This window comes from Solanum stenotomum, chromosome 9 (assembly GCF_019186545.1).
Source record: "Solanum stenotomum isolate F172 chromosome 9, ASM1918654v1, whole genome shotgun sequence".
Taxonomy (NCBI): Eukaryota; Viridiplantae; Streptophyta; class Magnoliopsida; order Solanales; family Solanaceae; genus Solanum; species Solanum stenotomum.
Window position 1 is genome coordinate 46,265,190 of NC_064290.1, and position 25,142 is coordinate 46,290,331.

General features: G+C 34.3%; 2 protein-coding genes and 3 pseudogenes across 2 annotated transcripts; 3 read left to right on the forward strand and 2 right to left on the reverse strand.

The window, feature by feature from the left end:
* Nucleotides 1-4,545, reverse strand: part of LOC125877581 (subtilisin-like protease 4) — a 6,960-nt pseudogene extending 2,415 nt beyond the window's left edge.
* A 92-nt stretch (nucleotides 4,546-4,637) lies between these two features.
* On the forward strand, nucleotides 4,638-7,349 carry LOC125877582 (putative late blight resistance protein homolog R1B-8; annotated as a pseudogene).
* Nucleotides 7,350-8,788: 1,439 nt separating this feature from the next.
* On the forward strand, nucleotides 8,789-11,722 carry LOC125877583 (putative late blight resistance protein homolog R1A-10). The gene is made up of 2 exons (XM_049558834.1): nucleotides 8,789-11,588; nucleotides 11,701-11,722. The coding sequence occupies exons 1-2, from the start codon at nucleotides 8,884-8,886 to the stop codon at nucleotides 11,720-11,722; spliced, it is 2,727 nt and encodes a 908-aa protein (XP_049414791.1). The 5' UTR covers nucleotides 8,789-8,883.
* Nucleotides 11,723-12,649: 927 nt separating this feature from the next.
* LOC125877896 (nudix hydrolase 20, chloroplastic-like) lies at nucleotides 12,650-16,229 on the forward strand. Its single transcript, XM_049559187.1, has 9 exons — nucleotides 12,650-12,957; nucleotides 13,036-13,100; nucleotides 13,813-13,996; nucleotides 14,122-14,202; nucleotides 14,722-14,847; nucleotides 15,134-15,213; nucleotides 15,334-15,449; nucleotides 15,661-15,781; nucleotides 16,050-16,229. The coding sequence occupies exons 1-9, from the start codon at nucleotides 12,697-12,699 to the stop codon at nucleotides 16,117-16,119; spliced, it is 1,104 nt and encodes a 367-aa protein (XP_049415144.1). The 5' UTR covers nucleotides 12,650-12,696; the 3' UTR covers nucleotides 16,120-16,229.
* A 5,138-nt stretch (nucleotides 16,230-21,367) lies between these two features.
* Nucleotides 21,368-22,351, reverse strand: LOC125877584 (uncharacterized; annotated as a pseudogene).
* Nucleotides 22,352-25,142: the final 2,791 nt, after the last annotated feature.

The following is a 25,142-nucleotide window of genomic DNA, read 5'->3' on the forward strand; positions in this document are numbered from 1 at the left end:
AAAATGAGCTTGGTGTGTGGGGGAAAGGATCAACCCACACTAAAGAACTCACATACCTTGATAGGGATCACCCCCGACGAAATTCCACGACGGAAACTTGTTGATCTCCTCTTTCTCCTCTTCTTCTCCTCTTCTTCTCTTCTTCTTCTCTTCTTCACTCTGAAGAACCCTAACTTTCTCTCTTTTAAAATGGAACAAAAATGATCCACAAACAGCCTAACACAACAATATAACCTCAAAAGAAATGATTTGTGAAAAGACCAAAATGCCCTTAAATTTCTAAACGGACTCCCTGCCAATTGCCCCAACTTTCAAAGGGCATAACTCGCTCATACAAACTCGGAATCGAGCAAACTCGGTGGCATTGGAAAGATCGTTCCACAAGCTTCACAACCATAACTGGAACTACTCCTAAATCATCCTGAGCTAGGAGTTACGACCACTCAAAGTTGGCCAAAAACTCATTGATTTCCACACTTACCAAATTTCCAGATTTTTGAACTTAGCCAAATTTCCAGATTCTGGACTGCCAAATTTCCAGATTTTAAATTTTTCCAAAAATGACTATTTCCAAATTCAAGCTTCTTCAAAGCCACTTCAAATTGTCGGATGTTACAAATCACCAAGACGTACTGTGGCTCTTAGTTTTCTATCAGTAGTACTTGCACCAACGGTGAAAAGCCATGGATCTCGATTATTTACAGTGCCTGGTAGTGGACCTGTATTGCCAGCTGAACAGCTAACAAGAATCCCCTTTTGCATAGCAGTAAATCCACCTTCTGCAATAACACCTGACCAAAATTGATTAAACTTTGAGCTAATGGAAATCGATAGTACATCAACCCCATCTTCGATTGCAGCATCTATAGCAGCCAATACATCAGTCTCAGGACATCCAATACTGGAACAAACTTTATACATAGCAACGTGTGCCATACCAGATGCTGTACCATTAGCCATACCTAAAACATTCGCCACATTGATGAAATTTCCAGCAGCAATGCTTGAAGTATGTGTACCATGTCCATTTTCATCGAGAGGTGTCCCATTACCCGATTCATGAAAATATCTTGCTCCAATAAGTTTGTTATTACAAGACGACCGAGAGTAGAATTCACACTTCCCCTTCCACCTAGCAGGGGGAGGGGGCATTCCTTCGTCGTGAAAAGATGGATGATCAGGCGTAATTCCGGTATCTACAACTCCAATTATCATACCTTTACCATAATTTGATTTTTCCCATAAGCTACCTGATGATCCTTTACTCTGTTGTATCCCCAAAAAATTTGTAGTATGAGTAGTTTGTGGATGAAAAATTTGTCGCGGTCGGACTGATAAGATCCCTTAGCTATTTTTCAAAGCTGCAACTTCTTGCAGAGTAAGCCTAGCAGCAAAGCCATTCAACACATTGCGATAAGAATAAACAATTTGTGACGATTCGTTTAGGTTCAAAAATGAATGATGCCATTTATTCAAATTTTCAAAATTCGAGTCATTAGGTGACGACTTAAGATGTACAATGTAAATTTCTCTGTTATTATTATTATCATTGCTTGAAAATATTAGTAAGGATTTAAGAAAAAGTATGAAAAAAATCACACTTGGATAAGAGATTTGGAAAATTTATTTAGTCATGGACTTGCGTGAGAAGGAAAATAAGAAAAATAAGTAGAAAGAACCATTATTTATAATAGTGCAAATCCTATTTTAACTTGAAGTTGGACCGTCTATTCCTTATATGAACAAATTATAACTAGACATGAATTAAATAATTAAAAAAAATATGCAATTCTAAATAATTTTGGTTTTAACAATTAATTATATTTATAATTAGAAGTTAACGATCGAAAGTTTTTAGTTATATTTTTAAATTTTAATTTGTTGCTTGGAATGTTTATATTATTTAAATTTACCATTATTTTATGATTTTAATAATTTTTGTAGTACGTCAATTGGCAATGAATATTCTCTTTTTTCGTTCATCATGGACGTAAGATTTTGAATTTTAATTACTGATCGACATACGACGTACATGAGAAATTATAGTTTTATCAAATCTTCAATGTTATTTAAATACTTTCATTATTCAATATTTAGATTTTTGGCTTTACCTGTAAAGATTTTGGTTACGGGATTTTCTCTATTTTATAACTTTTCTTGTTATAATTTTATTTTTTAAAAAATATTTTCTTAACTCTATCATATCAGCAGAGGCAAAATTCTGGAACAGAAATTTGGTTTGATTTGAGTTATTATTAAAAAGTAAAACTAAATTAATTATGTCAGTTTATTAAATTTATTAACTAAATCAAACCAACATACAGTCAATTTTTTAGGTTTCGCTTTTAGTCAGTTCTTTCGATTTTCTTACAATTATACGGTGATTGAAAAATAGATCAAATATATTTTTCACTTACCTATGTGAGAGGCTAAAACTTAACTTAAAAACATTAAATGAATAAGAATCTTCAAAAGAATGTAGCACATGAGTACAAAATACTTATATTGAGATATCAACGTGTAATATGCTAAATTTGTATGATTAAAGGCTACAATCAAATTGAATACAAAATAAAATATATATGAAGTAGATTGTTAACTTTTGATATGAAATCTATAACAATGTAGTTGTAACTTCCATTCTAAATATAAAACAACATACAAATTAATCCAAAAATAATCAGGTTTTATTTTCAACGGCAAATAAATCTAAACAAATCATAAGTTGAATTTTTTTTCAATTTGTCTTAATTCATTTTAATTCGTTATCGATTGGATTTGACTTGACTATTTGACTTATAAACCTTGATGAGCCCATATCAACTAGTAGTAGTTTTGTATAATCCACCCTCTTGGGTCATGACAAGTTACATGGATAGTAGTAAAAAATAATAATTAGTGCTTGTGCTTTGTAATAGCCTAGTTAAATTTGGTATCTTGAAGTCTGTTGTAATAGCTACTTAGGTTTAAATAAGCAAATAAAGTGAATTTAGTGCCTTAAAAGTCTTGGATGATTTATAAGAGACTTCCTTGTAATTACTGAATGAATTTATTGTTATAAAAAAAAACGGAAAAGGGTCAAAATTACCTCTGAACTATGCGAAATAGATCAATTATACCCTCTGTTACATTTTGGGATAAAAAATACCACCGTCGTTATCCTAAGAGATCACAAATACCATCAAGATTAATACCCCAAATTTTTAATGACGTGACAAGCCACATGGAACTACTCCCTCCACCTAAACTGCAAACTAGGATTCCCACTAACCCATCATCTTCCCAAATCAAATTAAATTCCCCTTCCCTTCATTATTCATTGTTGACTTCTAAAATCTACAGTGTTCTACCCTTACCATCAATGACACCCTTTTTTTTCTTTCATGAATTCAATTAGTGATAATTTATTATTACACCTCTAAAACCAAAACAAGTTAGCAATAACTTGATTAGTATTACCTTATTCAACTTGTCCGAGTGGCAGAAGTTTTATCTTCAATTCACATCATGAAGTAGTGTATATGACCACAAAGAAGAGTAACATTCTTCAAAACTAAAAACCTGATCAACAAATAAAATTTAATGAAAACCATTGCTTGAAAACTAAACTAAAAAACTCATTGCTTGAAACTTTAATGGAAAAGATTTAATTTTTCTCTCAAAACTAGGGTTTGATTTGGGAGGATGAATTGATGGTTAACAAGAATGGGTTAGTGGGAATTTTAGTTGGCAGCTTAGGTGGAGGGATCGGTTCCACGTGGCTTGCCACGTCATTAAAAATTTGAGATGTTAATTCTTGAGGGTATTTGTGGTCTCTTGGGATAACGGCAGGGGTATTTTTGATCTCAAAATATAACAGAGGGTATAAGTGATCTATTTCGCATAGTTCAGGGGCAATTTTGACATTTTTCCGTAAAAAAAATAAGTGACTTTGGTCATCATTTTCAAACTTGCATCTTTCCCTCCTNAACGGCAGGGGTATTTTTTATTTCAAAATATAACGGATGATATAAGTGATCTATTTCGCATAGTTCAGGGGCAATTTTGACATTTTTCCGTAAAAAAAATAAGTGACTTTGGTCATCATTTTCAAACTTGCATCTTTCCCTCCTCCTAATTTACTACTTTTTTTCGTTTCGAAAAGAATGACCGATTTTCCTTTTTAGTTTGTTTAAAAAACAATAACCCCTTTTCTCAACATTTTAATTTCAATTTTTCACGTGACATGTTTAAAACTATAAGATTAAAGAACATTTTAATACGTTTGACATAAATTTAAATAAGGTTTACAAAATTAAAAAATCTTTTCTATTTTCTTAAATTTTGTGTCAAGTCAAACTAGATCATTTTCTTAAAACCGAGAGCACTCAAAGTGTTGCTCTCAAGGCCATAGATTGCATTTATTTAATGTGCAAAAATCCCATTGGACTAGCACACTACCACTTGAACTTGTTTAATACTACTAAAAGACAAACATGTCTGAATGGTCATGTGGCTTCTTTTTCATGTTTCAAGAACAATAAATTTTAGCTACCTTGGATCCATAGTTCACATTTCGGCTCCTTTACTTCTTTATTTTGATTGCATTTATTCAATTTGCTAAATCTTGATGGCTGTGATTTCTCTTTACACTAACTTTGAAGCAACTTGTGCAGCTAAAGCCACATTGGATAATTTATGAAACAAGGAAAATGGTTGATTCTGTCCTTGAAAGTCTTGAATATTTCCAACACTTTCTTGAGAACACTAGCAAGAGAAGGCAAGATTGTGGAAAGGTTGAAGAGTTGGTACGAGAGATGAAAAGTGCAGTTAATGAAGCAGAGGACGCGATAGAACTAAAGATATATGAAATTGACTAACTGGAAAAAGGAAATGCAAGAGAGGCATTATGTGAAACTCTGTCACTGCTAGTAGAAAAGATTGATGATATGGAGAGGAATGTGATGGGAAGTAGTTTTCGTACAAATGAGGTTCAAGGTTATAGTAATCCTACAAATGAGGATCTGCAAACAGGATATGTTGCAAAACTTAATCCAGAAAGTGTTGTCGTTGGTCTCGAAGATGACCTCATGAGAATCATTAGACGACTAAAAGGGTCGATGTCTACTCGAGAGATTATCCCCATTTTGGGAATGGGTGGTATAGGCAAAACAACTCTTGCAAAAATGGCATATGATGATCCTCAAATCAGGAATCGCTTTGACATACATGTTTGGCTGACTATATCTCAAGAATACCAAACTAGAGATTTGTTGTTAGGTGTTCTTTCTTGTATTTTTAATGAGATCAAACAAGAGACTGATAATGAATTGATGGATATGATATACAAAAAGTTAAAGGGTCGAAGGTATCTTGTTGTCATGGATGATATTTGGAGTAATGAGGTCTGGGATCTTATGTCAAGAACTTTTCCTGACGATGACAATGGGAGTCGAATCATTTTGACAAGTAGGGTCAAAGGCGTGGCAACGCATGCTGACCCTGACACCCCACCTCATGAGGTAAGCCTCTTGAATGCAGATGACAGTTGGAAGTTACTTCATGATACGGTGTTCGGGGTAGTACATGTTTGTCCTCCTGAACTAGAGGATATTGGGAAGCAAGTAGCACAAAAATGCCAAGGACTACCTTTAGCTCTTCTAGTGGTCGCGGGGCATCTTTCTAAAATTGAAAGAACACAAGAAAGTTGGAAAGATGTTGCCAAAAGTGTAAGTAAAGTTGTTGCTAATGAATCAGATAAATGTCTAGGAGTGCTTGCTATGAGTTACCATTACTTACCTAATCATCTTAAACCATGTTTCCTCTATATGGGAATCTTTCCGGAAGATAGTGATGTTAACATAGATAAATTGATCAACTTATGGGTTTGTGAGGGTTTTCTATGGGAAGAATTAGTGGGAAGAGATTATTTGGAGGATCTTGTTAGCAGGAATCTGATAATGGTTAGAAACAGGAGATTTAATGGGGAGTGGAAAACATGTGGTGTCCATGATCTTGTTCGTGACTTAATTTTAAGAGAAGCTGAGAAAGAGAAGTTCCTGCAGGTTACTAAAGATCCTTCAGCAAAGATGCATCATGTTCGTCGTTACAGTTTTCATTCAGGCATTTATCAGAATGATTGGTTGGAGTCATCATCAATTGATCTCACCCGCACTATGCATTTCTTCTGTGGATTAGGTTCTAAACAAGTCCCTCTTTTGGCTTGCTTCAAATTTTTAAGAGTGTTGTCAGTCGTTCAGTATGGATTTGAAGATTTCCCTCTTGTGATAACAAAATTAGTACATCTTAGATACCTTCAATTACGCAGTTGTGATGATCCTCATGGTTCGTTGTCTGAGCTTTATGATCTCCAGGTCCTCATTGTTGGAAGCTTAGGTTATAATCCTCCAACTATACATGAGACAATTTGGCAAATGAAACATTTAAGGCATCTTAAGGTGAGTCACTCAATTTCTCTCCCTAAATATCCATCATATAAGCTGCAAAATTTGGAAGGACTTTCCTGTCTAAGATTGTCTAGCTGTACTTTCGAATTGTTTTCCGCTATTCCAAATCTTAAGACGCTTAAACTTCGTGGAAGTCAAAAGGAATGCCAGGGTGAGAAGATGTTTGAGCACCTAACTAGCCTTGCCTGTTTAAAAAGACTCGAACAATTGAAGATCAGATGCAAAGACCTATACTTGTTCCCAATCCCATGTAAGTATAATTTGCCTACATCTCTGAGGAGCTTGACTTTAAGCTATACTTTCTTACCTTGGGAAGACATGGCAAATATTGTGAAGTTGCCAAAACTTGAAGTACTTAAAATAAAAAACTATGGATTTTATGGTGATGTATGGAGATTAAATGATGGAGATATTTTCAATCAACTTAAGTTCCTCCTAATCAGGACGAATGATCTGAAGCACTGGAAAGCTGGCAGTGTTAACTTCCCAATGCTGCAACGCGTAGTTCTGAGAACATGCATATACCTGGAGGAAATCCCTAAAGACTTTGGAGAAATTTATACCTTGGAGTCAATAGAGTTGTATCATTGCAGAAGAACTGCAGCAAATTCCGTGAATGAAATTCAAGAAGAGCAAGAGAGCATGGGGAATGATTGCCTTAGTGTCCTCATTGATGATTGTAGGTAAGACTCAACTTGTCTTAAATTTATTGCTCACTAATTATGCGCCTTGTTTCTTCTCTTACATTGGCTCGTGATATATTCACAATTTAAGTGCTCATTGATATGCTTCTCATTGCAGTAGAGGAGCTGATCATGCAAGTTAAAGGAATGCGGTGTGCGTGGCAAGCAATATTTCACCTTTTGTTAGCTTAGAAGGGGAGAGGCCACTTGTAACTTGTTAGCAACTTTAGCCTCTTTCTGTTTTTTTTTTTTTTTTTTATAATAACTAAAGTACCTAACTTTTACCTGTTTTATGCTGCTAGTTGTTGTTCTTTGTTTTTGTAATTTTCTTGCAAGCTAGATACGATTGACTGGACGGTTTATTAACATGTTTGTTATGTTATAATTCTCAATTACTGAGTGCATATTATATGCCTCTATACTTCACTCTGCAGTTTTCAGTATTTCCATTTCCCTTTCTCACCGAGTCTCATGTCATATACGTCTTTGATTAATTCAGTATGAAACACATCCTAAACTTGTGGGAAATACTACGGTATATAAGTACAATCTGGATAGTGCCATGGAAGGAGAAGGAAAATAGTATACTGCTACAGAGAAAGCAATCAGGTTGCGGACTCATTTGCCAAAGCTAAATTTGATCAAAACTGAACCAATCTATTTACAGTACAAACTCAGTTTCAAATTAATAGTCAATTTCTATGCATAATCAAAGTTCTTGTTTACAAACTAGTTCAAGTCTCTTGCAGTTATCTAAAGTGTAGTAAATCTTCTTATCGAGAGTGCATCACTTATTTTTATCGAAGTCATTTGAACATATAGCTAATATATATATACCTCTCAAAAGTTGGACATTTTCTGGGGTAAAACAGTTAGTTCCTGCTCACCTTGCTGTCATTAAGGAGTTAAAAGGTTAAAATATTGGACATGTCCTGTAGATAACACCAAAATACACTAGCTAAGGAGTAATAAATATCGGTCATATATCTCTATGTTTTTCAGATTGTGATTAATTCTAAAATAATTATGAAATATTAGCATTCCTAGTTGCCCCATTGTGTATGTTTTGTGTAGAAGAGAAAAAACAATGGGATTAGTTTAGAGAAAAAGAAGGGGTGTTTGTTTATTTATGATAAACTACATGTGAACAAGAAGCTAAAGGGACCAGACAACTACTTAAAACTTGTTTAATAAAAAAAGACTACTTGTTTGGACTGTAATGTGACTTTTGTCCTGCAACTTCTATGAAGAGAAGATGATTATTTTTTACTGTGAAATAAAAAATGTTATGTCTTTTTTTCCAAGAAAAGTATCCTTTTTATCCATGTTAATGTATATGTAATAATTTTCTTTGCATTTCAAGTTTCAAGAACTGAAGTTTTGCTACCCTAATTATAGTCAATCTTTCATCTTCTTTGATCATATTTATGATTTCTAGCATTTTCTTTTAAAAGAGAAAAAAGCAGCAGGATCAATTTGGATTCGTCTGCAGGCTGTCGTGGGGTCGATCTGAAGAAGCGTTGTTTTTATCTAGGTAAGAATTTGAGGTTCAAAACTCTTATATACCAGTTCTCTTAATTGATGGATTAGTACTTCTTTGTGTCTGATCAAAGAAACACTTAGACAGAGAGAGTTATAGGTGGTGTTTGCTTCAAAAAAATGGTTTTTGCCAAAAATGTTTACATCAAACTTCATTAATAAAAAGTTTTTGAGTTTGTGAAGTAGTCTTTTTTGTCCTATAGTTAGTGTGAGAAATGGCTTATGCAGATGTGGTTTCTCTCATTCAAACTCTGAAGCAACTTATGCAGCAAAAACCACGTTGGATAATCGGTGATACTAGAAAAATGATCGAATCTCTCCTTAATAGTGCTGGTTATTTTCAAAACTTTCTTGAGAAGACTTACATGAGAAGACAATTCTTTGGAAATTCTGAAGAGTTGGAAAGAGTGATTAGAATTGCAGTGAACGACATAGAGAATGTGATTGAACTAAAGATGCATGAATATAATCTACTGGAGCACTGCTCAAGAGTTGGATTGCCACGCCAGCCTTTATGCGATGACTTGCCTCCCCTTGTAGAAAAGATTGATTTTGTGAAGAGAAAGATGATGAGATTTGTGACAAATAAGGATCTGCCATCGAGGGATTACTTGCTAGGTCATTCCTCATCTAGGCGTGTTGCAAGTCTGAATCTAGAAAATGTTGTCGTAGGTCTTGAAGATGACTTGATGAAAGTCATGAGAAGACTAACAGGGCCACCGTCTGGTCGAGAAATTGTCTCAATCTTGGGCATGGGGGGGATAGGTAAGACTACTCTAGCTAAAAAAGTATACCATCATCCTGAAGTCAGGAATCGCTTTGACGTCCATATTTGGATAACAATATCTCAAGAGTATCAAACTAGAGATTTGTTACTGGGCATTCTTTCCTGTATTTTTCAGCTGAAAAATGAGGTCCAAAATGAGACTTATCGGTTGGCTGTGGGAGATGAGATCAAAGAAAGTAGTGATGATCAGCGGATGGATATGATACACAAAAAGTTAAAGTATCGGAGGTATCTTGTTATCATGGATGATATTTGGAGTAAAGGCATATGGGATCTTATGACAAGATTTTTTCCAGATGATAACAATGGAAGTCGCATTATTTTGACAAGTAGGCACAAAGAGGTTGCTGAGCATGCAGATCCTGATAGCAATCCTCATGAGATGAGTCTCTTGAACTCAGATAATAGTTGGAAGTTACTTCATGACAAGGTGTTTGGTTCACAACATGATGTTTGTCCCTGTGAATTAGAGAAAATCGGAAAGCAAGTAGCACAAAAGTGCCAAGGACTACCATTAGCTCTTCTAGTGGTTGCAGGGCATCTCTCCAAACTTTCTAGAACACGAGAATGTTGGGATGATGTTGCCAAAACTATTAGTAAAATTGTTGCTAGTGAACCAGATAAATGTCTTGGAGTGCTTGCTATGAGTTATAGTTATTTGCCTCATCACCTAAAAGCATGCTTCCTTTCTATAGGAGTGTTCCCGGAAGATTTTGTGATTGCAACCGAGAGACTAATCCAGTTATGGGTTGCTGAAGGTTTTCTAAGACATGAAAGGCTCAAAAGTATGGAACAAGTAGCACAAGAATGCTTGGTGGATCTTATTAGTAGGAACTTGATATTGGTTAGAAAGAGGAGATTTAATGGTGAGCCTATAACATGTGGAGTTCATGATCTGGTGCGCGACTTGATTCTAAGACAAGGTGAGAAGGAGAAGTTTTTGAAGGTTACAAGAACTCATGATGTTATTACAAGATTCATTGATACAGCTAGTAAGCCTCATGTTCATCGCTACAGTTCACATTCTCGGATTTCTCAGGGGGATTACTGGAATTCAACATCTAGTCTCACCCGAACATTGTACTTATTCAATGGACTAAAACATGCACCGGGCCCTTCTAAACAAATACCTTTCTTGGGGCGTTTCAAACTTCTAAGAGTGCTGGCAATCCTTCATTATACATTTCAAGATTTCCCTCTTGAGATAACAAAATTAGTACATCTCAGATACCTTGAATTCAACTGTCATGATGATCTTCAATGCTCAGTATCAGAGCTTTACAATCTGCAGAATTTGATTTTCGGACGACACTCTGATTTACCAGTGGAGATTTGGAAGATGAAACTTTTGAAGCATCTTGAGGTAAAAAATATCTCTTCATTTCCTGTTCCATCAAGTACGCATACGACAGGGTCTAGTTCCAAGTTACAAAATCTTGAGGTACTTTCAGATTTAAGTATTTCTTGCTGTAGTAATGAAATGTTCACTCGTACTCCGAATCTAAAGAGGCTCAAACTTCATGGAGCTTGGGAAGAATGCAGAAGAGATACGATATCTCAGAAGCTCAATAGCCTCTACTGTTTAACTGAACTTGAAATATTGAAGATCATATGCTCCAGAAAATTATACCCTCAGCCACTGCCAAGTAAGTATGTTCTGCCTACATCTCTGATGAAGTTAACTTTACGATGTACTTATTTACCATGGGAAGACATGGCAAATATCGTTACGTTGCCAAACCTCAAAGTGCTTAAAATCAAAGACAATGGATTTGATGGTGATGCATGGAGATTAAGTGATGAAGAAATCTTCAATCAACTTAAATTCCTCCTAATTGATAGGACAAATCTGAAACGCTGGAAAGCTGGCAGTGTTAACTTTCCAAAACTGCAACGCTTAGTTCTGAAAAGATGCATTTACCTGGAGGAAATCCCTAAAGACATTGGGGAAATTTATACCTTGGAGTCAATAGAGTTGCTTAATTGCAGAACTTCAGCAGCGAAATCCGTCAAAGAAATTCAAGAAGAGCAAGAGAGCATGGGAAATGATTGCCTTAGTGTCCATATCCACGACAAACCTTGTAAGATTCAAACAATTTCAAATGACTGCTTGCTAATCATTTTGACTGTATTGTACGAAAACAGAACTCCTATAATCCCCCTAATCCATCATTTATTACATGATCCTACGTTACTTTGAACGTCTTTGATCTCTTCTAGAATTATGACTTCATTTCGCTTGCAGGGTGGAATCATTAAATGCTTAGATCAAGAGAGATGATCATGTTAGGTAAGAGAAAGTGGTCCGCGGGTAGCTCTCTAGCAGAATCATTCATTCTTAGCTTGTGATCACATTTGACTTCTTCATCATCAAATTATAGTGACTGGATCTTTGATGCTGGTGTACGATGCTCTTCAGAGTTGAAGAGTTCCATCGTTGACGGTCTGCTTATATGGACTTGGGCAATTTTCCCCTCATGAGCTAGCTTTTGGGGTTGAATGAGGCTTTTCTGTTGTGTAAGATTTTGTATGGTATATATAGACCATTCTCTTTTGGATGTGCATCTTGTGTCATGAATTTCTTTGTGTAAGATTTTCTATGCTATAGGCATGCATTTTCATATGTGCAATGACTTTATATAAGTTTGTTTTGTAATTTCAAGTTTTTGACTCGACTCAAGCTTATCATAATTCATATGTAATTCAATTTCCTCTTCTTCGTGTCAATAATTTTTAATTTTTTTTATAAAATCACTCAACTCAAGTCTTTATATCGATAATTTGTATTTGATCAACAACGTTTTAAATCATACGATTATATGATGGTCTACCTCTAGCGCAAAACATTAAGTTAGACTAATATATTAGAATTAAACATGCAAAATGAAGAGTTTTAATATTAATTATTAGAACCTTATTATATTAGTATCAATCATTTTTCCTCTCACTTTGCTTTTTCTTATTTTTTTAGTTGGCTAGTATAGGACTATAGGCGAATAAGTACTATTCCTTGAAGATAAAGTTGGGTAAGTAACCAACTAATTCTCACTTCATGTGCTTTGTATGTGTATTTCAAACCCATTTTTTATATTGATGATTCCGAATTATTTGTACCATCATTATGGTACCATCCTACTAGCCTTAAAATTGAAAAGGAATATTTGAAAATTAAAGATGTGTTTGACATAATATTATTTTAAAAAGAGTTACGCATTTCAGTAGTGAACTATTATTCCAAAAAATGAGTTGCAATTACTTGTATCGCTCCGTTTCTCACAGACTCCCTAACTTTATTTGTTATACCCCAATTGCCCCTACCATTTTCAGTCATAAATCCCCATTTTGCCCTTCCCGGCGACGGCGACAATCCCGTTCATTTTCCATCTCCGCCTGCAATAGCTTCACCTGGGACGACGTTTTCCGAGTACCGGAATCTCCTCAAAATGACGACTCTGCCCTCTCTGGTTTTTTCGATAAAATCAAGCTTTGTAATCGCGATTTGGTATTCCCCACACTCTTCTTTCACTCTTCATAGAGCCTTGTGCTTTTTTTATTGATGAAAAATAACAAGTTTTAACAGGAGAAGCAATGTGAGTTCATGCCTTTCGTGATTGAGGACCAAATAATTGGCTACGTTCACCATGGGTAATTTCAATTTTTCCTTAATTTTTTTATGTGGATAATGCACCTTTCTTTTCTCTCTTAACTAAAAAAAAAACAATTCAATGTTTGGTCCTGTTTGATTGTGAAATTTGAAAAAAAAAATAGTTTTTGTTTTCAAAATGAAAAATGATATTTGAATATAAATTGGAGGTGAGGTTTCTTTTTTTGACTTTTTAGAAGTAATTTGGAGTGAAAAAGTGAATTCTTGAAAATTCTGAACATGAAGTTGAATTCCAGAATTTTAAGGCCAATCGTACTTGTTCAGAGTTCAACTCCTATGGATAACATTGCCCATTCAAAATAGAATTAGCATAATACATAAATATGCACTCGAACTTGGTCTCAGTTGGCAAGTAAGCACTCTTACTTTGAGAGTGCACGTCTAGTCACCTCAACATGGTCAAAATGGACAACTAAACCTCCAACTTATCCCCGTTGTGTCTCGTGGACACCTGATGTTGATGTGATACATAAATTGTGGAGGTGTTTAGATGATCATTTTGTAAGTTGTATGTTGAGGTGTCTAGATGTACTCTCTCAAAGTTGAAGTGCTGACTTTGCTAGCTGTGGCCAAGTTTGAGTGTATGTTTGTGTATTATGTCAATGGTTTATCTTTGCATCAGATAGCTATTCTTAGTGATTTAAAATTTTGTGTTTTGTTTGATGAGAAGGTAAATATATTTGGTTTATTTAGGTTTGCTGATTTTCTGAAGCCATTTCAGAATGTATTCATTTTCCCACAAGATAATACCTATGGTAGTCATTTTGGATGTTACTGCACTTTACATCCAAACCTGAGTACACCCAACGATCGAACCAAAGCGGTAGCCAATGTCGTTAAGTCTTTGGGCGAACTGATCCCCGGCATAAGAAATGAGGTACTTCAAACCATTTGATACCTTTATCTATAAAGTTGCAACTTCTGAAATCTTTTAGCTAAAAGTCCAAAGACTAACGTGTGCTTCCTCCATGATAACATCTTTGCTACGTTGATCACGGGTAGTTATTTCCGGTCGCTTCAGCTTTCGGGGAACACATATTTTTTGCACTGGAACGAGCTGCTGCGCCATACTTTGGGATAAAGGTGTGCTATTCAGTTTTCCCACTTAAACTAATTACATCATCTCTTAATAATATGTGGCTATAAATCATAAAAATCTTTCTAAATAGATTTTTAGTCTTTGTTTTGGTATGACCACTTCTATGAATGTCATAATGGGCTTGTTTTCTCAGCTTACGATGGATATTCATACTAACTACTTAGTGTTAGTGTGATAGCTTAAGAAGGCCTTTTTTCTTTTCTAACGAGGTCCCCAACCCATTAACAATTCTTATCATGTGACTTTTGCTATCTTAATCAGATATTCATGGTGGTAAGTGAGGGAGTTTTCTAGCAGTTCTTGAAATCCTTTGAACTTCTTGAGTTGATGTCTAGGTTGGTTTTTACAGTTACAACACATTTTCCCATCATTTGATCTCTGTTTATAAGAAGTAGAGACAATTGAGACCCTTCGATTATAAGCCCTAGCATTTCTTTCCAGAGGCCATCCAAACATTTCTTTCTAGAGGCCTATGAATTTTTATGACTCTTTGTTGATAGCAGGCTTATGGAGTTCATATGAATGGCTATCTTGAGAAAGATGGGAAGGAATTTTTATGGCTAGGAAAGAGAAGTGAACAAAAAACCACCTATCCTGGAATGCTTGATCATTTAGTCGCTGGGGGATTGGTATGTATCACCCTTCAAGGTTAATGGTTTATCACAGATTATCGTTATGGATGTTCCTGTAGCCTTACTGGTATAACGGATTTAGTCACTCCCTTGCCTTGGATCTAAACATGCTTCAGTTGAAAATTCTTTTGCCACTTCATGAACTGCATTTTGTTCATTCCTTATCCAAGAAACCTATTAACTATTCTTTGGTGCGGAACATACTGTAGTATAGTAGTCAATATTGTGTAAACATGATTGTTTCTTGGTTGATTAATGTTCATTTATGCGGTTTTGCCTGCAGCCACATGATATTTCTTGTGGAGAAAATCTTATTAAGGAATGTGAAGAGGAAGCAGGGATACCAAGATCTATTTCCCATACGTAAGATCAATTCTCCATTTTGAAATAATAACCATTAATCTAAGGCACTCGACTATCTGTTTTGATGTTTTATATGGTATAAATGTTTCTTCATAGTTCTCCATTTCTTGTCATGATCAGCGCTAAGCCAGTTGGAGCTGTGTCCTACGTTGACATAGAAGGATATAGGATGAAGAGAGATGTCCTCTTTTGTTATGATCTTAAGCTTCCTGACGGCTTCATTCCTCATAACGAGGGTAAGCCTACTAAATTTTCTATATGTATCCAACCACTAAACCAAAGCTTTAGATGTATTTAGTTTCTCAGCTAAGCTATTTAAAATGCTGTGTATCTGATATTGGTCTTCACGTGGAACAAGCATTGTTCTAAGTGAATGGCTTCTATCTACTTATTTCAGATGCTCAAACAATTTTAGTCAATCTCTGTTCTTTTGTGTGTTTGTGACAGATGGGGAGGTAGAAAGCTTTCGATTGGTCCCAGTCACAAAAGTTGCAAATATCATTCGAAACACATCGTTCTTCAAAGCAAATTGCAATCTTGTCATTACTGATTTCCTTTTCCGGCATGGGTAGGCATATCATACCATTTACTTCAATATTTTTCATCCAACTTATGAGCCATTTATTCTTTCTATTTCCCATCATGCCACACATTAAACACCACTTCAGTTATGAAGTTTAAAGTAATGTTCTGAAATCTCCGAAGAAATTCAAATATTGAAACAATTTAACCTATTATGATTCTGTCTTGTTGTTCTCCCTCTATATGCATAATTTATGATCTCGTCGTGGTTCCCTCTGATTCTAATACCACATTTTCATTTGAAACTATACCAGGCACATCAAACCAGAAGTGTTTGGGTACCTGAAGCTACTGCAGAGTTTGAGAAGTGGATATTGCTCCTAAGTATAATTGTAAATTATATTGATGGTTGAGGTAGAAGAGAACACCACACAAAGAAATATAAATTTGAGTATGTGCAACTTCGTCTATGATTGCAAATTACTTGTTTAAAAGTTTTTGTATCATCTTTAAAAAAAATTGTTGCCTCCTTTTACTGTTACATGTCAATAAGTTGTCGAATGTTTTGTAGAAATTATGCAAAAAATGAATCAACGTATGTCTTCCTTATGATGGCTAGCTTATCATCGTCAATTTCATGGTGTGCATTTGCGAAGAAATAGTCGTTGTTGGGATAGATCTAATTGATGTACATAGTTACATCTAAGAATAGTAAAAAAAATTATACTGCTTAATATTTTCATCACTGTTGCAGAAATTTTAAAAAGCATTATATATTTCTTAACTAATGTCTATTACAAATTCAATATATAATTTGATGGAATACTCGTAAAAAATAACAATGAAGAAAATAAAACTACCTATTAAAACTACAACTTCAATACTATTCTTTTACTGATTTTCAGAAAAGTTTCTATATACTTACCCCGTTTCATTTATTTGATCCTATACAAAAAATATCTATTTCTTTTACTTTTTCATTTAATTAGCAAATCAAGAGAGCTTTATTATATATATTTTTCTGTTTCCCCTCTCGTATTAAATAACTATATAAAGAAGAAATTGTCAAATTTAGAATTTCAAAATATTATTAATAAGATTAGTTTAGTAAACACATGCCTAATTAAGAAATTTATTAAATATTGTGTCAAGTTAACATGAGTCAAATAAACTGAAACAAAGAAGTATCTTTTCTCTCCTTTTTTTTAAAAAAAACATATAACTTCAAAATCTCAAACATGAGAAAGTAAATTGGCAGAATTGACAAAGAATGATCATTCATTCACACATATCAATATATCATGTGTGTCTGATTTCTTACAATTGTAACATTGAATTTCAAATAATTAACATAATTCCATTTTTAAAACTCATGAATAGCTCCAGAAAGTATAGATCAAATTAAGCAAAGTGTAAAAATGAAGGAAAGCAAATGAACAAAACTAACACAAAGAATACACAAATATGAGAAACTTCCTTAGTTTATCTTGAAAAAAAGAAACAAACAAACTGTACCAAAAATCACAGAGATAGTTAATAAAATTAACTATGATTTTTCAACTCTTCTAAATACATGAAATCACACATGATTAAATTGTAAATCCATAAGTACATTCATCAAAACAGATGGTCAGGTTTATATTGTCGAAACAAATTTTCAGCAAAAAATAATGCTATGGTTGAAAAGTTTTTGAGATTTCGAGAGATATTCCAAAGTAACAAAGCTCGTTTGGATGTCTTGAGCTTATATATATATATTCTTCCGAGGTCGTACTAATCACTAATTTACTTTTCTCCTTCAATTTCTTGAATGTTATGTCAAGCAAATAGCTAGAAGGACGCTGCTATCAACAAGCATTCTAGTTATTCGCCCGAGATAGCACTAAAGAAATTGAAAAGAGAAAAATTAAAGTTGTGATTGATACGACCTTGGAAGAATATATATATATATATATAAGCTGATCAAGACATCCAAACGAGCTTTGTTACTTTGGAACTATCATCCGAAATCTTTAAAACTTTCAAACTATAGCATTTCATTTTGCTGAAAATGCTTAGATGTTATTTTCTGCTGAAAAATTATTTTGTCTTACTTTTGAAAACTAGAAACAAGTAATTTAGAAAAAANATGAATAGCTCCAGAAAGTATAGATCAAATTAAGCAAAGTGTAAAAATGAAGGAAAGCAAATGAACAAAACTAACACAAAGAATACACAAATATGAGAAACTTCCTTAGTTTATCTTGAAAAAAAGAAACAAACAAACTGTACCAAAAATCACAGAGATAGTTAATAAAATTAACTATGATTTTTCAACTCTTCTAAATACATGAAATCACACATGATTAAATTGTAAATCCATAAGTACATTCATCAAAACAGATGGTCAGGTTTATATTGTCGAAACAAATTTTCAGCAAAAAATAATGCTATGGTTGAAAAGTTTTTGAGATTTCGAGAGATATTCCAAAGTAACAAAGCTCGTTTGGATGTCTTGAGCTTATATATATATATTCTTCCGAGGTCGTACTAATCACTAATTTACTTTTCTCCTTCAATTTCTTGAATGTTATGTCAAGCAAATAGCTAGAAGGACGCTGCTATCAACAAGCATTCTAGTTATTCGCCCGAGATAGCACTAAAGAAATTGAAAAGAGAAAAATTAAAGTTGTGATTGATACGACCTTGGAAGAATATATATATATATATATAAGCTGATCAAGACATCCAAACGAGCTTTGTTACTTTGGAACTATCATCCGAAATCTTTAAAACTTTCAAACTATAGCATTTCATTTTGCTGAAAATGCTTAGATGTTATTTTCTGCTGAAAAATTATTTTGTCTTACTTTTGAAAACTAGAAACAAGTAATTTAGAAAAAAGATGGGATCCATTGGGTCATATGGACAATTTCCTTTTATAGGTGTATAATTCTTTCTGGTCAAAGTAGATGCATGCTTTTTGTGTGAGCCAACTACTAGTCCAACAACTTTGGTACAGCATAAATTTTGAGTGCATATATAGTTCATTTGAAGTTGATGAAATAAACATGAACTATAATGACAGATTTTGAACATATATATAATATACTATTTTCTTTGTTTCAATTTATATATTTTAGTTTTCTTTTTAACCATTTCCATAATGAAGGACATATTTTTATATGTCATTTAACTCGGTCTCAGTTCACATTTATACCCTTGAACTTTGGGTGTGGACAAGTAGACAATTGAACTTATATAAAGTTGAACAAGTAAACACATGAGTCTTACGTGACATAATACACATAGGACTCAAATTGCCATGTAGGATGTCATGTAGGACGTGTGTGTCTATTTGTTCAACTTTATAAAAGTTGAAGTGCCTACTTGTGCAAACCCAAAGTTGACGGGCATAAGTGTAAATTGAGGTCAAGTTAAAGGACATAATACATAAAAATGTCCTTTAATTTGGTCTCATTTCACATTTACGTTCTCCAATTTTGGATGTGCAGAAGTAGACACTTAAACTTGTGTAAAGTTAAACAAATAGACACACGCGTCCTACTTGACATCCTCCATGACAATTTGTGTCCTATGTGTATTATGTCACATAAAACTCATGTGTCTACTTGATCAACTCTATAGTGAAGTACTCATTTTACCTTTCATTGTTTTTTCACCTTCTTGTATTATATTATTCAATAATTCTTTTCCTTGAAACAGTCCAAGAGCCAGAATTTATAAAAGGAAATTTAAAATATAAAATAATAAATATATCTAGCTAGTAATTAACCCTTAAAGGTAAATATAGGAAAATTTCTCAAATAAAGCATAATCATGAAAACATTTTTTGTTGGTTGAAATAAGAGATATCCTCCAATTCTAGCCATTATTTTACACTAGACAGATTAGAGTGCTAATGATCAATTCTAGCCATTATCTTACACTAAACAGATTTGAGTGCTAATGATTAGGGTATAAAATCGAACCGAAAATTGAACCAAATAGTAAATCGAGTCAATCGGAAAAAAACCCAACTAGTAGTTTGGTTTGATTTGGTTTGGTATTGGAAAAAAAAAACCAACTATATTTGGGTTGGTTTGGTTTTAACTAAAAAAAATCAACCCGAGACCAAACAAATCCGACATTATATAGATAATTTTAATATTTACTTTGATATTATTTTTAGAGAAAAGGGTCAAATGCCCCCTCAAGCTTTAGCCATATTTCCAACTACACACTTAACCTTTTCGGGGGTCCTATTACCCCCCTGAACCTTTTTATCTTTATATTATTTTACCCTCAGACGTTGATGTGTGCACATACGTGAACTCACCTTCGTGAGGCGCATAACAACGTAATAAAATGTCCATGTGGAGTCCAAATAATCCTCCCAACGGTAACTTTACTCTTTATTTAACCCATACATTTATTTTTTATTCTTTTCTCAATTCATTTATCTCCATCTCTTTTGTTCTTGAACAAAAGCTCTCTCTCTTCTTTGTTCTTCATCCACCATTTTCAAAGCTTGAATTTAGTTGTTGTATCTTCTTCAACTAAGATTGAATTTAGGGTTTGCAATTTTCTCGAATTTCATATTGAACAATCAAAATCTTCCCCAATTCGACAGCTTGATTTTTTTTTTTCACTTTGTATTATTAGGGTTAGTAATGCCAAACGCAAAATTGAATAAGCTATGCATGGAAGAATCAGACCCAATGCTCAAAATCATAGTACGATGCAAACATGGAAGTTTGTTGCATATGCAGACTTCTTGGTCGAAGTCGAATCCCGGAAGACGATTTTGATCTTGCCCTTACTATGGTGTATGTGACTTTTCTTCAGTTGTTTGATTTTGTTGGGTTTAATTGATGTGAATGTAAATAACATTAATATATTTTTTTTATTTTTTCAGGAGAACAATTGTCATTTTTTCCGATAGAGAGACAGAGAAGAAATCGATCCAAGATCCCAATTTATCCTCCCAAAATTGGTGAACAAAATCAAAGAGTTGGAAGATGAAGTTTGGAGGAGACAGATTCAAATCAATGAGCAACAAGTTTTGATTGATAATTTGACAGTAGAGAAGAGGTTCAAACGAAGAAAGTTGAAACGGTGTACGTTTGATTGGAAGGTCATTTTGTGTATTTTGACTTGTGTTGTTGCCTTGTTCACCAACAACCTATTTCAAAGTAGGGTTCATTCAAGTATTGAACTAATTGAATTGCCATAACGTATGTGAGTAGTGAGTAGTGAAAGGAATTGAAACTCTCTTTTGGTTGTCATATGTAATATGAGAAATTTTGTATATCAATATCATGAATCTTTTCGGATAAAGTAGTTGATATAGTAGTGTCTATATTACAACAAATACGAGAGAAATTGAATAAACATAACACCATTTGTAAAATAGAAGGCCTTTAATTGACATAATCAATTGTAAAACAGGCCTCACATAAGGTCAAACTACAATCAAAAACCAAAAACCAAAAACAAAAACATAATTTGATGTTCAATACTAATACATCATCATTCAAAATGGGAAATATTTTCATGCCTACTTAAAACAGTACTACAATATCATTACTTCCTAGATTGGATTGTTTCTCATTTCTTGAAGTTTTCTTGTTGAGATTGCTGCCTTTCCATTTCATTTCAACTTGGGTGCAGTACTTGGTTTGTAACCAATATCACCAGTAACGTCAACAGATTTTGTCACCTTTGTTGTACCAGTAGAGAAGATCTTATAACTTGACATCCCAGGTTGTATTCAAATTATGAAATAATTAGTGAGTGAGTTGAGTTTGTAGTTAAACATAAAAAAAATAGTATAATTGAATTAATAGAAAACACTTACATTAAGAGCTTTGAATCCATTTTCATCTTGAAACACACCCATTCCAATGACTGCTTGCATTTTGTATGAGGTTGTGTTTCCCCTACCCCTTCCTCTTCCTTTGTTACTATTAGTTAACTGGTAATCAACAGGTGTAGAAGATCCAACATGGTAATTAGCAGGTGATGGACATGGAGGAGGTGCACTAGCTCTGCTGCAGGTGGTCTTCTTCTTGCACTCTTTGCAAGTGCTGCAGATGCATTAGGTGCTGCAGGTGCAATAGGTGGTCTTCCTCTTGCACCTTTTGTAGTGCTGCAGATGCACTAGGTGCTGTAGGTGGTCTTCCTCTTGACCTCTTTGCAGGTCCTGGAGATGCACTAGGTGCTGCAGGTGGTCTTCCTCTTGACCTCTTTGTAGAATGCTCACCTTCTGTTTGTGTTTTTTATAAATATAGTTAAAAATAATTGTAGTTATTACATATGAGATCTCTATCACATACCAAATTAAAGGTAAAGATGTTACCTTTGGTCTGCCTAAACCTGAAGTTTTGCCATTTCCCTTGTCTGTATTTGATGGTTCTTCCCTTGTTGATGACTCAACCCTTTGTGGACATCCTCTCTTGTTGTGGCCTCTAACATTACAGTTACTACATGTCATGGCAAGTCCAGTTCTAGGTAGCTTTCCAGATTTTTTACTCTCACTGGCTTTCTTCTTTCTAAGTTTACCTGGCCTGCCAGACATGCTTTTTATTTCTGGTGGTGCAACTGTGGGGTTAGTAGATACAGGCCACATCTCCATGTTTGTGACAGGTTGAAGGACATTGGCATAAGTCCTCAAGTAAGTTGCCTTACTATAGCAGTTGTCAATGTAGTCAAGAGGTTCACATTTCTTAAAGTAAATGACAGCCACAACATGTGCACATGGTATGCCTTTTAACTGTCATACCCTACAACTACAAGTCCACCTACCAAGATCCACATTGTGTTGAAATGTCCCTTCTTTCACTTCAAATTCATCAACTCCATTAAATTCAATATTGAAATTCATTGACCTATCAATATTCTCATGTAGTACCTTCAAAGACATTGGAGAGAAATCACACATCCAAGTATTTGTGAACTCTCTTAACTCGGCTATTCTTGTCATCATCTTTACTCTTATCTCATCAAGCATAGTAATAATTGTCTTGTGCCTGGCTGCCAAGATCTATGAATTAAAGCACTCAGACATATTGTTGTCTATAGAATCACATTTTACTTGAGTATTAAAGTAAACCTTACACCAGTACTCTATGTTATAGTACATAAGATCATCCATCATTTTTTCTGGACCAAGCAACTTCATCTTTGCAACATTTTTCCTCAATTGAGATTCAAAGGTACTCTTTGCAATAGACCAAAACTGTTGTCTTCTTTGGAGACCTCTCCAGTCCTTAGCCCAGTTAGCTAAGATGTGTCCAGCACACATTCTATGTTCAGCAAGAGGTAAAAAATTTAAAATTGCTCCTATTTATCCCTATAATAGTTCTAGATATGTTATAATAACAAATATATGAAAATTGATAAAGATAAATACAAAATAAAATAGTACACATACCTTTTGCATATCTGTAATCAGCGTGAGATCTTCACCATCTACTAGTCCTAGATCCTCCTTCAACAGTTTGATAAACCATGTCCATGTCTCTTTCTTTTCATACTCAACTATTGCCCAAGCAAGTGGCAGCATCTGGTTATTACCATCTTTGGCCACAGCAACTAACAATTGTCCTCTACAGACTCCTTTAAGAAAACAACCATCTACACCTATGCACTTTCTACAATTTTGGAATGCCTTCTTCAATGGATGAAAGCATATGTAAAAACTCTGAAATATTGGCCTACCAAGAGCATCAGGTTCACCAAGTTTAACAACACAAGTGCTCCCTGGATTGGTCCTCAACAATTCATCTTTATAGTCAAGAATTTTGCCAAATTCCACAATATGATCACCCATGATATCTTTCAACACTTTAGCTCTTGCCCTCCTAACAGTAGTCTTGCCAATATGAATTTTAAATTTTTTTTCTTATCAACTCTTGCAACTTGAAAACTCTTATATTTGGCTGTTCATTAATCCTTTTTCTAAAGTGTGTAGATATGAACTTTGCATTACACAAATAATTTTTAGTTGTGCTGTTACAACTATGCTTTGGATTGTAAGTCTTTATCATGAAATCATTTGTTGTTTTGTCAAGACATGCAAACAAAAGCCATGGGCAACCTTCCTTGCACCTACATCTAACTCTTTTTGGCTCATTCACACACTTCTGTATTTGAACTCTTTTCTGGACAACATATTTACTAACTGCTCTTCTAAATTCATTCACATCTGCAAAGACCATACCCAATTGCCATACAACTTTCTTGGCAGTAGGATCATGTATAATTTTCTGATTATTTGGCCTCATCCTTCTTTTTACAGTACTTGGTAAATTTACTCTTTCAGATTCAACACATTCATCACTAAATTCATCTTCATCTATTTCAAAGCTTTCATCATCAGAACTTGCAAAATAAGGCTCATCACTTCCTAATCTTCCTTCAACACTTATTTTACCTGTTTGAGTTTCATCAAAACCTAAATCTGCTCCAGCTTCACCTACTGGTACCTCTTCAGTATCAGCTGGTACTCTCTCTTTTCTTTTTCTTCTTTGAAAAGATTTTTTTCAGCCCTCAACTCCCTAACCTCTTCATGTACATCACTACCATAGTCCTCATCATCATCTCCCACTAATCCACATTCAAACTCAACACTATCTTCAGTTGAGTAATCAGAACCCTCTTCTTCTAAGAAATCAGATATAACAGGGCCTGAAACTAGATCATCAGCATCTTCAATACTAGGATTTGCAGCAGTGACAGGAGTTGTAGTGGAAAGAGATCTAGGAGCAACAGTTGTAATGGGTGGAGTTTTAGTGGAAGGAGATCTAGGAGCAGCAGTTGTAGTGGAATGAGTTGTGGTAGTGGAAGGAAATCTAGGAGCAGAAGTTGTGGTGGGAGGAATTAGGGTAGAAGCAGATCTAGTATCAAAGGTAGTAAAAGGGTCTTCACCTACCCCACTTTATTCATTTACTTTATTAAAAGTTGAACCAGATTCCTCCATATCCCCATGAGGAACATTTTCTAATAAAATAAGGGTGGGGTCCACAACTGCATCATCAATCAAGTGATTTACATATACCTCTACAATATCTCTATCTTCCAAAGAACAACTTAAGTTTAAAATATCCATATCATTATGAATATCTTCCAAAATACCACTGTTAGGAGGTTTAATACTAAATGTGCAAGTTGTTGTGTATCCTAATTCTTTAATGTAGCCTCTTAATTCAAAATAGGACAGTCTATCCACATCAACATCCAAAAACTCTGTAACTTGCTCACAACTGTAAACTAGTTGTCCACTACTCAAATCTAATACTCCACCATGATACCATCTTAAAGTAACCAAAGTAAATCCACTCATCTCCTACCTGAACAGAGGTAACACTAGTAAGGAATGAGAAACTCTACTTTTTGAGGTTGTACTTTACCAGTAAACTACAAGA

What these genes read in the sequence shown, in the direction of transcription:
- LOC125877583 (XM_049558834.1), top strand. Translation starts at nt 8,884, where the DNA reads ATGGCTTATGCAGATGTGGTTTCTCTCATTCAAACTCTGAAGCAACTT. An exon ending in CTAATCATTTTGACTGTATT is followed by an intron (nt 11,589 to 11,700) that starts GTACGAAAACAG and finishes TTTCGCTTGCAG; the next exon opens with GGTGGAATCATTAAATGCTT.
- LOC125877896 (XM_049559187.1), top strand. Translation starts at nt 12,697, where the DNA reads ATGAGTTGCAATTACTTGTATCGCTCCGTTTCTCACAGACTCCCTAAC. An exon ending in TCCCCGGCATAAGAAATGAG is followed by an intron (nt 13,997 to 14,121) that starts GTACTTCAAACC and finishes GATCACGGGTAG; the next exon opens with TTATTTCCGGTCGCTTCAGC. An exon ending in CGCCATACTTTGGGATAAAG is followed by an intron (nt 14,203 to 14,721) that starts GTGTGCTATTCA and finishes TGTTGATAGCAG; the next exon opens with GCTTATGGAGTTCATATGAA.